Raw genomic sequence first — 14,963 nt, 5'->3', positions numbered from 1 at the left:
ATTTTTATTTACTATTTTATTTTTTTCTTCTAGAAATAAAATTTGTAATACTTATCTTTTTATTAAATGGCATGCAATTTTTTTATAAAAAAAAAGATAAAATAATAAATAAAATTAAAATAAGAATTTATTATTATTATTATTATTATTATTATTATGCCAATATTTTTATTAGTGTTTGGGTCAAATTTAATACAAGTTAGATAAAATTAAATCCATTAGATTTGTTCTTAATATTTTGAATTTTCTGTGTGGTTTAGGAAATCAAGAAGTGCCATAAGTGGATTGTTCTATGTTCACCAGCACAAACCATCATTCTGTGAATTGTTCATAGTTTGTGGTGGAGAACAAGTGTTCCTAAGAGCAAAAAATGAAGAGAAAATCATGGAGGATGAAAATGGTGTCACGGTTGCAAGGTTAAAAGACAAGGTAACCTTCAAAGATTGGCTTGAGAAAATAATGTTCAACGATAATAATAATAATAATAATAACAAATCAAACGCATCAACTTCAAAAAATCTTGAGTCATCAGCAGTTACCCAGAACCAATGGGAATTTTATCTTCGAGAAATTGATAATTACTATCAAGAATTGTTGATGTCATACTCCAATTTGGATGAGAGAAGCTGTGTGCAAGAAAATGATGGTTCATCACAGATTGGTCCAATTGAGACAGGCGTCATTATTGAACAGAACAATTCTTCTTCTAATACGGTAATCAATCAATTTCACATTTTTATCTTTTTCTTTCAAAAAATATGTGGTCCTTCATCATCAATTGCTAAATATTTTATCTGATTTGTTGTGTTTTGCCTTGTTTCTTATTGTGGAGTTGTTGGATTATTGTTGGTGTTTTTTTTTTTCACTGTTCAGTATTTTTTATCTTTATATTTGGTGAAGGTAGAAATATATGTTCATGTGTTTAAGTATAAGTTAAGTGAAGGATTTATCCATAAATTAAAAACTACTCTCATAAAATATATATTATTTGTGTTTGTTTTGATCTTATCAGGTTGATGGATACATATTCATTTATTATTGGATAACGCGTGTAATTTTTTTTTAAATGAGATGTATATTCTATCTAATAACAGAGAAACAAATATTAAATTATAAATAAATAAGAATGAATATTGAAAAGAAAGTCTACAAGTCATGTCATTCCAGTGGTCATTTTTCTTACTAAAAATCTTTCAGTTTGAATATAATTATTATTTTATATATTAAATATTGATGGGAACATTTCCGTTTGTTATTTTAAAACTGTAAAGTAATGTTTGGGTTACATGAAATGTCAACTGTAGTCTATTTTTCAAATCTCAATGTTATATCTTAAATTCTTAATACAACCTTGCTTAGCTTTTCATGCATCCTTTGGGACCCAAAAAGCTCTTCAATAATAAACATTTGAGACTTTATGGCGCAGTCATATACTGTTTTTTTTTTTATTTTTATGTTTGAATGTTGTATATGCTTTTGTTCTCTTCCTGCTTTACTTGCTTCACATGGCCCGGCCCATTTGTTTATGGAAAATATTGCCTCCCCTTTTTAATTTTTTTTGCATTGTATTTTTTAATGCAAAAATATTGGCCTAATAACTTTGCTATCCACTCAGAGTGCTACAGAAAAAATTGAGATCCTACAAAATAAACTGAATGAAGCTCAAATGACCATCCAAATGAAGAGGAAAGAAGCCAAGGATGAAATAGAGAGGCGCACAAAAGCAGAATGGGCAATATGTTTATGCAATAGTAGGGTAATGCTAATATTCAAAAGCAATATCATGCCATATTTATTTATGAGAAAATTGTCAGTATTTTTATTAAAATTTGATCAGCACTTAGTTAACAAAAGAAAAATAAGTGATTCTTTATTATTAGATAAAATCTCACACCATTAAAAATATTATTGATGACTAATTAATAACTATAACTCACAAAATTTGCTCGCATTCTAACGCTCCTCTTTATTTATTTACAAAAATATTATTTGTACACATAAATAATAATTTTGTGCATTTTAAGTGAATATTAAAAGAAAATAATTATACATATATAATTAGGCTGAAGAAGTTGAATCAAGAATAAAGGAAGAAGTGAGCGCAAGGGAAGAAATTAAGAAGGAAGTAGAGGAAGAAAAAGAACAAACGCAGGAGATTCGAATAGACGTAGAAGAGAGGAAGAGGAGGCTCAAGTCACTATCAGAGCTCCATTCCGAGCTCTCAAAGAGGGTGCACGTGTCCAAGATAGCCAAGTCACGTGCGGAGAGGCAGCTGGAGAAAGCGATTGCGGAGAGAGCGGAGATGGTGAGGGAGATAGAGGAGCTGAGGAGACAGAGGGACGTGCTCAACAGAAGGATCGAGTTCTGCAAACAGAAGGACGCAATTGGAATGGCCGCAAGGCTCATGAGCCAAGAGGAGGCGGCTGCGTGTGCTTTCAGAGAGTACTCCGAGGAGGAGCTGCGCCTGGCCACGGACAACTTTTCCGACAGGTTGAGGTTCAAGTCCGGTGGAGATTGGAGCCATGTGTATAAAGGCCGTATGCCTCATTCCACCGTTGCCATCAAGATGCTTGCTTCTTCTTTGTCCCTTCAAGATTTCCAATCTAAGGTATGTCTCAACTATAAATATATATATTTGTGTATAAATATCCGTATAATTTATTTTATTTTTAATATATATTTATATTTTAATACGTATTTTATATTAGTCACTCACTTTAATGGCTAATTTTGGTCGTATTAATATAATTTCTCCTGCATTTTTTTAAGGTGAGAATTCTTGGTGATATTAGGCAGCCTCATCTGATTGCTATGGTGGGCTTTTGCTCCGAGCCCAAATGCGTAGTGTTCGAATACATGCACAACGGAAGCTTACGAGACATACTATTTTCTAGGAGAAGAAACCGGGCTTTAAAGTGGCATGATAGAATACGAATAGCTACAGAAGTTTGCTCAGGCCTAAGCTTTCTAAATTCAGTTAAACCAAGGCCCGCTATCCATTGTCACTTGACCCCATCCAACGTCCTCCTAGACCGGAACTATGTAGCCAAGATCACGGGCTTTGGGCTTGATGAGTGCAACGACGAGGAGTGTAACGTTGAGTCAGATATCCGGGCCTTGGGGGTGTTTTTGCTACACCTTTTAACAGGAAGAAATTGGGCCGGGCTTGTTGAGGAGGCGATGATAGTAGACACGGATAGAGAAGCATTTGTTGGGGTTCTCGATGAGACGGCCGGAGCATGGCCGTTGGATCTAGCTAGAGAGATTGCGGGCCTAGGGATGAGGTGCATGTCGAGGGGAGAGTTGAGTATTGGAATGGTGATGGAGGAGCTGAGAGAGATTAGAAGAAAGGGTGATGAGATAGCAGCAAGAGAAGGGCGAAGAGTAATGAGAAGTGGAAGTGGTGCAGATAGAGATTGGTCAAGTGCTGTACCGAGTGTTTATCTTTGCCCTATACTTCAGGATGTAATGAAGAATCCACACGTGGCGGCAGATGGCTTTTCATACGAGCTTGAAGCAATACAACACTGGTTGCAAACGGGACATGACACGTCACCAATGACAAACTTAAGGCTTAAACACACATTCCTCACCCCTAATCACAGCCTTCGCTCCTTAATTGAAGATTGGCATACCAAGAATAACACATCATCTGCAGTTTTAAATTAGCAACAATACCAAATTCTTTACGGTTAATCCAATAATGTTCATTGGACAAAATTAATATATATTTTTACAAATGAAAGGTTCCTGTATAATGTATATAGTGTTGTCTAACCTTATATAGAAGGTCAATGTAAATCACTCTACATTTTTCTTCCCATAAGTCTAAATATCAAATGCCAAACTACAAAAACAAAAGAAATATTTGTAATAAAAAATTATGAATGCCTAAGTCCAGCTATGCCATTTTACAACAATAACTATAATGTTTCAAGCTATATTACATATCCATGTATAACAGTATAAGAGAACAAAACTTAATAGACATACTGACCATTTTTCAGAAGGAAATGTTACCAAGAACTAGACTCCCAAACACTTTAATCCGCAGCAACACCATGCAAATTTCTTAGGCAGCGAATACTCGGATGGCAGCGAGGGATCAGCTGCGAAGTCTTCGGCTCGCGACCACACGTACACCCCTCGTTCTTGTTGGCTGCCTGGTACAGTGTTGTCCAGTATGAATGCTACCAACATGGTAACCACCATGTTCATGGACATAAGTGCATTGATTGCAAAATCAAGCTGAAAGAAAATGACATGTTCCTATTAATAAAACCATTAACAATTACAAACTAAATCGACACTAAATATATTGTGCTTTCCTTCAATGCAGCCCAAGTGAGTGACTACTTACTTGTTTAAAGCCTGAATGGAACGGTCCATTCGATGCAGCTGCGTAGGGAACCAAATAACTGGGAAGGATCAAGATAGATTCAGGTTGGTATTGTTGAAAATAAGATGGAATGGACATGCCAAGGAACAATGAGACACCAACTATTGCTGTGTTCCTGAAGCTCGTTGATTGACAATACTGCAATGTCGACAGGCCTAATGCCACAGTAAGAGCCCACATGAAACACAGTATAGAAGCAGCCAAGGCCAGTGGAATGGAAGCAAGAAGGGCACCAACTTTTCCTACAAAGAAATGAAAGGAAGCACTTAATTCGGTCAATGCAATGACAATAATCAACCTGTATATAGAAAGTATCCGAAATGTCAATTCAGGTGGTAAGGTATCTAAATTTTCGCTTAATATGGCTGGAATCAAACTTTGATCCAATAAAAGTATGCATGTATCTGTCTTTAGAAATAAATAAGCATCGATGTTCCTTGTTCTGCCACTACATACTTTGAGACATACCCTTTTATTTCATATTGATGAGTCATTTTAGCATTTTTGGTGTACATTCATCTCGTTGCAATTTTCTAACCAGATAAATTTATTTATAAGTGTACCAGAAAAATCAAAATGACTTATCAATATAGAATGAAAGGGGTATTTCAGGTATGATGTTTAGCAGCCATATTATGAGAACTAATTCAAGTGCACCGAAATTTAAACTGCGACATCATAAAATCCACCTCAGACATGTAGCAAAAAATATAAGAGAATGACTTGTTTATAATCAAGTGTTAAGAATTTTGACATTATGGATTTGTCACCAACTTTGTTTCTTACCCATAAATGAAAACAGGATCAAGAAAGCTGCTCCAAGTTCGACTACTCTTCGATTCCCCACCTTTGTTATATCAATTGTGTGCATATTTTCTGTCAAAGTTGTTGATCCAGTACCTGAACCCCAAATACCAGCCAATATACTACAGAAACCCTCCAATGCAATTCCTCGGCTCACGACTCCTGGTGTTGGAGACCTTAAATTAACTTGCAGAGAAGTAGTACGATATGTTCCAACCTGCAAAATGAATAAGCATTTACAAAGTTAAAATTGTAGTTTCAATGTTTCATCACCTGTTCACAATTGATCCTTAAAACAATATCCTTACCGAATCCACAGAAGCAACGAGTGACACTATGATCATGATTATGCAAGTCCTAAAACTGAAAATAGGGACACCCCATTGTAAAGGGTAAGGAATTCTGACCCATGCTGCGGTTGACAATGCATTGGAGACATCGGTCCTGCAATGCTTCATCGTATATGCATGCTTTCTACAAGCATCCAACAGAATATTGGAACTTGGTATGTTGGGATCACATCCTTTATAATTGTATGCTCCTCCAGCTGTTAAAAAGGATGCATATATCCATATTATTATTGCACTAAGAGGAACCTGCAAACATTAAAAACTAAAATTATGTTCACAAAAGGAAAAAGGCACTCTGAACTATTAAATAAAATTTGAAAACTACACAAACTCTTGTTATTTCTCTACTCCTAGACCCCTTTTCCTCTTTAACTTAGCTATATTCTATGCTTAATTACATATATAATCATAGATAAATAACAAATATCAAGTAATCAGAATCTTCAAGATTATCTTTCAAAAGAAATTGACTCTACCAATATTGACCAAAGTAATTTATGCTTGAGTTGTTGAGTAATATTCTTTTTCTCCATCACAATGGTTGTAAGACTGTTAAAGGTTACAAAGGATCTGAGATACAAAGTAACCACCAGATCACTAATTTTAGCATTATTTCATGTGTTTATATCCGAAGTAGCATAACAACAAAATTCTTGTATATATTCATGCTCCATTGTCTCAAAATGACTACTATCTAGACTCATCAGAGGGGCTTATAAACTAAGTAGAGTGAGCATACATGAAAGAAAATGATTGCCACAGCCAACAACTTGGTTAAACAGAATAAAATAAAAGTTAGGTAAAAATACTTACAGCATAAATTCGAAACAAGTGGCGCCCAAAGATAGATATTCCACGCAGATACTTCAAATAAGACATAAAGAAATAATATCAGTTTCTGGACACAATTAAAATTACTTAAAACAAGTCCAAAATTGCATGAAGGGAAGCCTTAGAATAACGGTTGTGTTGTCTCTGTGTAACTTTAAGAATGATTGCTTTTTATATGCATGGTACATGACTCACCAGAGTGAATATCAGAACCAGTGCTATGAGTGGAATGCTAATTTCTATACAAGTGCCAGCTTGTGGAAAACCATAGCTGAAGAAAGCTAAGCCTACGGCGGCAACAGTTGGGGCAACAACTATTGGGTTTATTAACCTGCAAGAAATTGAGGTTAGCTTACATTTGATAAAAGATTGCTTTTATGGTGACTTCATCGACCAATGTAAGTTTATGTTTTATACTTTTGTTAATGCATGCATGTCAATGAAATATTTAGCAAGGTCACAAAGAGCAGAGAAACAAAATATACAAATTTCTATCTATTTGATCCCAAGAAAGAAGATATGTGAATACAAGATATTACATGCAACTTCTTGTTACCTGAGTAGAAGAGACATTAAACCACTAAATCCCAGGAGAGACTGGAACATCGAACCAATTATGATAGCTCCTTGGAGTTCCCTCATTATGTGCTTAAATTTCTGCAATTAAATAAGCAGGTTTTAGCATGCAAACAGTGAATATGTCCAAAATAGAAGCCAAAATTTGTAAACAAATGGTAATCAAGGTAAGCATTTTATTGCCAAAAATTTGATTGCAATCATAGATAACAAGAAGAAACGGGAAACGAGAAATGAGAAATTTAGGCTGGTAATTCAAGTACGCACTAGTTTTTAAACTTCATTGCATTTCAAAATGCAGGCAGTAGCTTGAAAAACAATGAAGTAACATCTTCTGTCTGCCAATGAACTTACATGCTCGGTAAGATTCCGATATTCTTGAGCATTAGCAATAACAAAAGCTGGTGCTAAATACACAAATGAACTTCCTTGAACCAAAGGCAGACGAGTACCAAAGTACGAATGCAGTATGGTCGTTATTCCAGAAAGAAACAGCATTGTCGAAATTACAGTAGCAGTATCCTTCTGTTATCATACATCAATATAAAAATGAATCAATACAATAAGATAAGCTATCAATTTTGCTATATCGTAATTTGTATCCTAAGAAAATCATGGCATATACTTACATCTGTTCCACCCATGGCAGGTACCATAACTATAGGGATTAATACAAGTGAGCCAGCCAATGATAGATAGTGTTGCAGGCCATAATAGAAGAGATATACTGCAATTAAGGATGCAAAGATTAAATACAGCAAAATGGTATATGCATTCAGCTCATAGTGAGACAGTAATTAGTAAAAACAAATTAGGCATTTAGCTAAAAAATTGACACTCTAACATGAACCAAGCAAAGCACGTAAGAAACATAATTTACAACTGATATAAATAAAAAAGGATAAACACAAGACCAACCAAAACCAGGATTTTCTGTAAGCCTGCACTTCAATTCTTCCGGTCCGGGCCACCCTCCACCATCAACAGGCTCCTCCCCTTCAGGATAAAGATTCACCTTGAAATCTCCTTGTGCTACATCACCCTCCACGTCCTCTTCCTCCTTCTGCTCCGGCACAGGTGTAACCACAGAAGTTCCATGACCATTGCCATCCCTATTCACCATCCCATTGGCATTAGCATTACCATTCCCTCTCAAACCAACCTTCCTCTCACCATCAGGAGCCATAGCTAAAACAGGTTCATTCTCGTTTCCCCTCCTTCCAATCCCTAATGCTACCCCATTACCATCACCATTACTATTACCATTAACATTCTCAGTCCTAGTAGTAGTGGCTCCTCCATGTGAAGCTGGTTGGATCTCATTCCCTCTGTTGTTTCTCAACCTCCCAAGTATTGGATCTATCTCTATCTTAGGAGAAGACCCCTGGTGAAGGTTGTTCCTCTCCAAAGGTTCAAACTTTTCACTTGCACTGGTGGACCCTACTTCATTCGAGTAATCAGAAACAAAACCTGTTCTCTTTGCCCATGATCTCAACTCTCTTGGACTGTGCTCACTCCTTGGCACAAATGGGTCCACTCTGCCTGCAACGGGAGGTGCTGCTCCTCCTCTTCCTCCTCCTCCACCACCACCACCATATCTCTTCCTCAGAGCTTCACCCCTTTCCACTGGTTCTGCGTTAAACCCAGTGTCCATTCAGAAATGGCAGTGAGGAGCTGAACAAAGCTCGGCCCAATATAGCAAGAAGAAGAAAGATTAGATTTTTACAAGAAGCAAAGACAAAGAGATAGAGAAAGAGACAATGGAAGCAACAGAGTTAACAGTGAGAGTGTGGAAAAGCAATGTGGTTTTGGTGGCAATTGATGGTGACTGGTGACTGTTGAAGGTAGGAAGGAGAGTGATTTGAGTGGTGAAATTACCAATTAGTCCCTCTTCTATGGCCGCTGTTGATGGAAGAAGAAAACTATCTTCAAATGGAAGGCCACTGCTTCCATTGTTCTTCTTCAATTTAACTAATTTTTTTTTCATTCCTTCTTTTTTTGAAAAGGAGATGGGACCATTTTTATTTTTTGTTGAATGCACTTTTATTTCTTAAAATTTTAAGTTTTCTATTTGGGTTGAACAATTTGAGAATTATAAAATAAATTTTGTTTTACTTATTATACTTAGATGCATTTGATATTCGAAATTTTAGTCAAAATAAAAATATAATTTATATTTATATGTTAAAATGCTAAATCAATGAGTGAGTGTAACTAACTAGTGAGTTTAATTGATTTACATTGAAAGGTGAGACCTTAATAGGTCCCAATCCAATGTAAATTATTGCAAACTTTGTAATGAAAAGTCAAACATTGTGTCACATTTAAATTCAAGCTAAAGATTTTGATTGGCTTATTCTTAGACAGAAATAATTAAATAGAGACTTTTTTGGTTTAAGAGATAAGATTGTCTTAATAAAGTGATCCACCAAATTAATTAAAAGAGGTACAAAATAAAGTATTGCTACTGTGTAAAGTGTATATTAACTTACATACTAAGCATCAACGTGGGATGTGAAAATCATCAATCAACTTACAATATTATAACTGGGAAGAATTTGTGAATGAAAAGTTGAAGACATAGCAACAAAATACATTAAGCAGAACCCAAAAAACAAAAAAAAAATCCCTTGTTAATTTTTACATACATTACATTATTTTACTTTAATGAAATTTTGCTTGGATAGACACGAAACATCATATATTACAAAGACAAATTATAAATGAAAGAAAATAGGGTACAAATTCAAGGGTACCATCTTCACCGACACTGCTAACAATAAAGTGATAAACCAAACGTATACGGTGACTTCTGCGGTGGCCATGTTTTGTGGTAGCTAAGTGTGATTATAGTTGATTGACTAATAAAATTAGGACACATATATAAAAAATAATAACTAATATATCACTTTAAAGTAAACACGGTAGTCTAAGAAATATCACTACAATGATAGAATAGTAATTACAAATTACAGGTTTTAGAACTATTTTTTTAATGTATTGGGCCTTGAGTGAAATGAACAATAAAAAGAAATGGAACTAGAGTGAAATATTCTAAAAATGTGGTCAAAATAAAAGAAAAAAGTAATTAGACATTCAGTAAATTAAATTGTTAAAATGTGGTTTAAAAAAAAAAGAGTTGATACAAAATAAAGTAATAAGCATTGTATCATATTATACAGCCCAAAAATAACAGTAAACATTGTAATACCTAATGCTCAAAGATTCCATTGTAAATAACAATAAAGTAGTAAAAATTATTAATTAAAATAAAAAAAACCGCTACTAGTAATATTATACTTATACAATTGCAAATCTTTAACATTTTTTTAATAAAGTAAAATGCATAAATAACATTAGCATGTTAAATTTGGGATTATTTAAGTTAAGAAGCTATGTATTTACGATTAATGGTATCAGAAGTAATATTCATAGTATAGCCAAAATAATTTAGATCAAAAGGTTTGAGTATTCAGAGATTAGGAATTATAATAAATTAAATTTAAAAGTTGTTAAGTTGAGAATTTAAGATTTAAGATTTAAAAAGTATATATATGATTCACGTTTTCATATCTAAATTATTTAATTTTATTAGTAATAAAATTAATGTACATTTTTTTATTGTTATCAATAACAATCTTTTTTTTATTTTTAATTGTTCTCATAGCATATTTAAAATATAAGTAATATATTGTAGATAAAAAAAATGAATCATCTATGTGGTTAGCGTTTACGATAATTAGCATAATTATACAAATTTTAGGGTTTATATTTAATTATAAAGATTAAAATTTATTTTGGACAAACAAGAAAAATAGTTGCAAATATAGAGGATACGTAGTTCTTCTATTTATTAATTAAGTAATTTATAATTAATTAAATATCATTTGTAATAATATTAGTTTATGGTTTTCAATTTCTCACATAAAATTTAATTTCGTTACTTTTTTAGTGTTTAGTATAAAATTCTTTGCGTACAAGTTACAATAATAATTTTCTTACGCTTTTCATGGTTCTTAAAATATCTATAAAATATAAATAATAATGTATCATAGATTAAAAAATAACGGGATCATTTTATAGTTAGTGTTTATGATAATTAACTTAATTATTAGATTTTAAAATTTACCAACTGAGAGAAAATTTACTCTTTTTTTTAAATGTTAAAAACTTACAATTATATAAACATAGTATAGATTTTCACACTTCACTATTTAAGATTTTGTTTTACAAATGTTAACAATGGTAGCGACTTTCTTCATTTTAATTAATATTTTTACTTTAATATTATTACAAATAATAACAATTGTTTATAATAGATTCTTGAGCATTAGACATTACAATGTTTATTATTTTTATTTTCGTACTGGATACAATATTTACTACTTTATTTTGCATCATCTCTTTTTTTGAACCAGTTCTAGGTATTCAATTACTATATATTTCGTCTTACTTTGACACACGTTTTTTGAAATATACTATTATAATTTTATTTTTTTGGTTTGTTGTCCATTTCACTCAAAGTCCAATCCATAAAAAGATGGTTTTAGAACATGTGATTACCACTTTGCCATTGTGGTCATATTTAGATTCTTGAAATTAGTTATACCCTAGCTAACTTTTTCATACACGTGTCTTAATCTTATTGACTAATCAACTATAGGTAACCTTAACCACCACAAAACATAGTCACCAGAAAACTCACCAACGTATATATGATCTGAACTGAAGTGAAGTGGTCAACTGTTAGCTCTATTACAAGATCAGAAATTGATTAAAAATGCATTTGGATTATATAAACAATGAAGTCATAACTCATAAGGGTGCTTAACAGTGACTAAAACTATTGCCATTTGTAATTCATATATTCTATATTCTATTAAACGATGAAATAATATACATCTTAGTTCAACAAAAGAAAAATTAGAGTAGCTTTGTCTTGGTCTCTCTTTAAACTAGAGGAAATTATATGCACTAAACATCTTCCACATTGTTATATCCACGTTACATATACTAATATCTCTATCTCTATTATAACAAAAGCTTGTGTATGCAAACTGTTTTATATCCAGAATCCAGATATAACACAATAATACCGCATTTGTTTTCATTGGGTGTAAAAACAAAATGATGTCGTTCACTTGTGTCCTGCATGGAAGAGGTCAAAGAACTAATATGGTATTAATCAATTTATGTTGACCTATTAGTTAGTTTACTCATTCGTTTAAATAAGAATTAGAGATTTAAATTTTATTTTATACATACAATCATTTATGGAGAATGTCCTATAAAGACGCATAAAACGATTTTTTTGTAAAGATGCTTATGTGTCGCATTATTATTGGACTAATTATTTTTGAATTTTTTAACAAATTAGAATAAAACTGATTTTTTTTATAACAATAACAATAAACCTAATTTTTTTTAAAAATTTAATTGTATTTTTAAAATTTTAGGAATTTAAATGTCCTCAAAACAAAAAGTCAGGAATATATTTGTCTTTTTATAAAAAAAATTAAAAAATATTCGGTTTAGATCGTGTATTTCGATCAAATCAAACTAGGTCTAATAATTATAATGCAGACAATTAGGTTTTTTATTGTTGCTATAATAAACCAATTTTTTTCTGCTTTATTAAAAAATAAATTATTAACCGGTTTAATAAAAACGTCCAATAATAATATGACACATGTAAATATCTTAAAAAAGACATTTTTAATATCTTTATTAAAGTGATCTCCATAATTTATTGGCTAACGGTAAATTTTTATATAAGAATAATAACGAATACAGTAAAAAATATAAAAATAAAAGAAAACTAATATGGGGCCTGAAAATCAATCATAGAAACGTTAATAGTGCAATCTCAGAAACGACATTAGTAATTCTGGATCAATTGGATTGAATTAACCCAAATTTACATAATGAAATGTACGAATAAAGAATGCGGCCCAATTCGGCCCAGTATACAAAAATAAGAATGCAGCCCAAAACAATATAAAAACGCAAAGCAAGGCTATTAGCCCAACAATTGAAAGACGGTTTAAAGTTTGAACAGTAGAAGGGTTAATGGCCCTTGTCCAAAAAAAAGAAAAAAACAGTAGAAGGGTTTACGGTTTCCCTCGAGAAGGAGAAAACTGAAGAAATTAGCAATACTGCAATAGAATAGAGTAGAATGAGCAGTGAAAGTGAAAGCTAAGCTCAACACAAGACAAGAATGGAATCATCAACTGAGTCACCTCCTTCATCCATCTTCAACCAAAAACACCACCCACCACACGACACCGTTTTCTATTCCATCTACCTTGACTCCCTCATTCTCAACTCCACCACCACCACAACCGCCCTCCAATCCCTCCACCTCCAAATCCTCCAAACCCTTTCTCCCTTCACCAACCACTACATATGGCAGCATCAACCCTTCACTCTCTCCCTCTCCATCCCTCCAAACCCTACCTGCCCCTGCCCCTCTCCCTCCGCCACCACCCTCCCCCACCTTCATGGCCACCTCCGCTACGGCGACAACCTCGACGACGAGTGGTTCCTCGTCTTTCTCCTCTTCCACACCTCCCTTCGCTTTCCCAATCTCTCAATCCGCCTCTGGGACTCCGATGGCGAGTTCCTCCTCATCGAAGCCGCATTCCACCTCCCCCGATGGCTAAATCCCGAAACTGCCCTCAACCGTCTCTTCCTCCGTAACGGTAATCTCCATATTGTCCCCAAAACCCGCATCCCGAACCCCTCACTCATCGATTCACTCAAATTCCTTATCAATTCTCCCAACGAATCGCTTGCTTCAGAGCCAATTCAGCTCGCGGTGAAGAATCGGATATCTGGTTACCCTGAGAAGGCTATGAAGAACATGCATACTGTTAGGGTTAGGGTTCCTGTGTCCGTTGCGCAGGTTCTGAAGCACGAGCCTTGCTTGATTTCGCTGGCTGTGGAGGGGTTCTACGATAGGGATGTCGACTCGATGAAATTCGCGGCGAGGATGGAGAGGTTCTTGCCGAGAGGGAAGGAGGAGGAGCTGGTTACTGTCTCCGTGAGGATGTCGAGGGCGATGTACGCCCAATTGGTGAGGCAGACGTTCAGGGCGCCCAAGGTGTACCCGGCTGCGCCGCCGCCAGGCGAGAGGGAGGCGTTTTTCGAGGCAGAGCTTGGAATGAAGATAGCGTGTGGGTTTGAGATGATGTATCAGCAAAGCAAGCGTGATGGGGTGGAAGGGAAGGGGAGGACATGGGAGGCGTTTAAGAAGAGCTTGGAGGAGGTAGGCTACTTCCAAGGATTGCTTCCGGGTTCCAGTGAGTACCAGAGGTTGTTGCAGAGTGCTGAGGAGTATTACATGAACACTTCTCTGCACTCTAGAGAAAGGTAATGTTTTGAGAAACTTGCGGGGACTAATTTAACATTGTGCTCTGTAATGTAGGTAGATACCCAGTTAGAGTTTGCAACAAAGCTATATTTACATTAAAATTGAGTTTCGTGTTATAGGTGGGTTTGGTTATATTTGAAGATCAGATGTGAAGACTCTCCAGTCTCCAATGAGAAGAGTGGACGATGTGAGGAATAGTTTATTCATTATAGATACGTGAAAGTACAGGAAAAACTATTGAAGAAACAAGTAAAGGGACTTAGGTTTCAATAGTCATGTTTACAAACTTGGTTTATTTGAAACATTTAACCACCTAATATGTGAAAGCTTTGTTGTTTTTTTTTTTTCATCTTTAATTTTATTTGATTGGGTCATTGGAATTGGAGGATTGGACATTGATATGTTGGAGTTCTTTATTGTGCCATTGCTGAGGTGAAAATTTGTTGCAGTGAGTTGATGAGTGCTCCAGTTAGGCGCATAGATGAAGTTCTTGCTTTACCGCATTCAGTGGATGATTTCAAGGGTCATGATGTTCCTCCATCTGATGATGATTCCTGGCTTGACAATGGAGAGGAAGAGTTGGACTCTGCCCTTCTGGAGAGACAAAAGGAAATGGAACTGTATGAGTCAA

General features: G+C 34.4%; 3 protein-coding genes across 5 annotated transcripts in view; 2 read left to right on the top strand and 1 right to left on the bottom strand.

Annotated features, from left to right (window-relative positions):
* The window catches only part of LOC107487250 (putative U-box domain-containing protein 50), a 4,736-nt gene extending 974 nt beyond the window's left edge, over nucleotides 1-3,762 (top strand). The window contains exons 4-7 of the mRNA XM_016107864.3: nucleotides 261-714; nucleotides 1,616-1,756; nucleotides 2,063-2,608; nucleotides 2,770-3,762. Of these exons, the coding sequence (XP_015963350.1) occupies nucleotides 261-714; nucleotides 1,616-1,756; nucleotides 2,063-2,608; nucleotides 2,770-3,669 (2,041 nt within the window). The 3' untranslated portion in view covers nucleotides 3,670-3,762. The remainder of the gene's footprint in view (nucleotides 1-260; nucleotides 715-1,615; nucleotides 1,757-2,062; nucleotides 2,609-2,769) is intronic.
* On the bottom strand, nucleotides 3,749-8,936 carry LOC107487251 (nucleobase-ascorbate transporter 11). Of its 3 annotated transcripts, none has more exons than XM_052261583.1 (11): nucleotides 7,879-8,773; nucleotides 7,590-7,687; nucleotides 7,315-7,485; nucleotides 6,941-7,041; nucleotides 6,580-6,715; nucleotides 6,367-6,417; nucleotides 5,512-5,799; nucleotides 5,186-5,420; nucleotides 4,361-4,641; nucleotides 3,998-4,248; nucleotides 3,749-3,847 (listed from the first exon to the last, which is right to left on the bottom strand). In XM_052261583.1, exons 1-10 carry the CDS (start codon nucleotides 8,612-8,614, stop codon nucleotides 4,027-4,029), a joined length of 2,319 nt encoding a protein of 772 aa, XP_052117543.1. In that variant the 5' UTR covers nucleotides 8,615-8,773; the 3' UTR covers nucleotides 3,749-3,847; nucleotides 3,998-4,026. The 3 variants fall into 3 exon arrangements, with proteins under 3 accessions (XP_052117543.1, XP_052117542.1, XP_015963353.1); XM_052261582.1 differs by adding an exon at nucleotides 8,839-8,936 and having other exon boundaries at nucleotides 3,757-4,248; nucleotides 7,879-8,634; XM_016107867.3 differs by having other exon boundaries at nucleotides 3,757-4,248; nucleotides 5,611-5,799; nucleotides 7,879-8,775.
* Nucleotides 8,937-13,083: 4,147 nt separating this feature from the next.
* Nucleotides 13,084-14,963, top strand: part of LOC107487252 (protein ecdysoneless homolog) — a gene marked incomplete in the record, with an annotated part of 4,606 nt that continues 2,726 nt past the window's right edge. The window contains 2 exon segments of the mRNA XM_016107868.3: nucleotides 13,084-14,331; nucleotides 14,782-14,963. Of these exon segments, the coding sequence (XP_015963354.1) occupies nucleotides 13,178-14,331; nucleotides 14,782-14,963 (1,336 nt within the window).

Source organism: Arachis duranensis, chromosome 5 (genome assembly GCF_000817695.3).
Source record: "Arachis duranensis cultivar V14167 chromosome 5, aradu.V14167.gnm2.J7QH, whole genome shotgun sequence".
In the NCBI taxonomy this organism is placed as follows: domain Eukaryota; kingdom Viridiplantae; phylum Streptophyta; class Magnoliopsida; order Fabales; family Fabaceae; genus Arachis; species Arachis duranensis.
Note: the sequence above shows the minus strand (reverse complement) of the source record. Positions and strands in the feature narration are given on the sequence as shown.

Bases quoted from the DNA above. Each gene is read 5' to 3' on its own strand.
- LOC107487251 (XM_052261582.1), bottom strand. From the start codon at position 8,614: ATGGACACTGGGTTTAACGCAGAACCAGTGGAAAGGGGTGAAGCTCTG. The intron at 7,042-7,314 runs GTAAGTTCATTG...ATTTAATTGCAG, and splicing joins ATCGGAATCTTACCGAGCAT to AAATTTAAGCACATAATGAG. The intron at 5,421-5,511 runs GTAAGGATATTG...TTCATTTTGCAG, and splicing joins TCGTTGCTTCTGTGGATTCG to GTTGGAACATATCGTACTAC.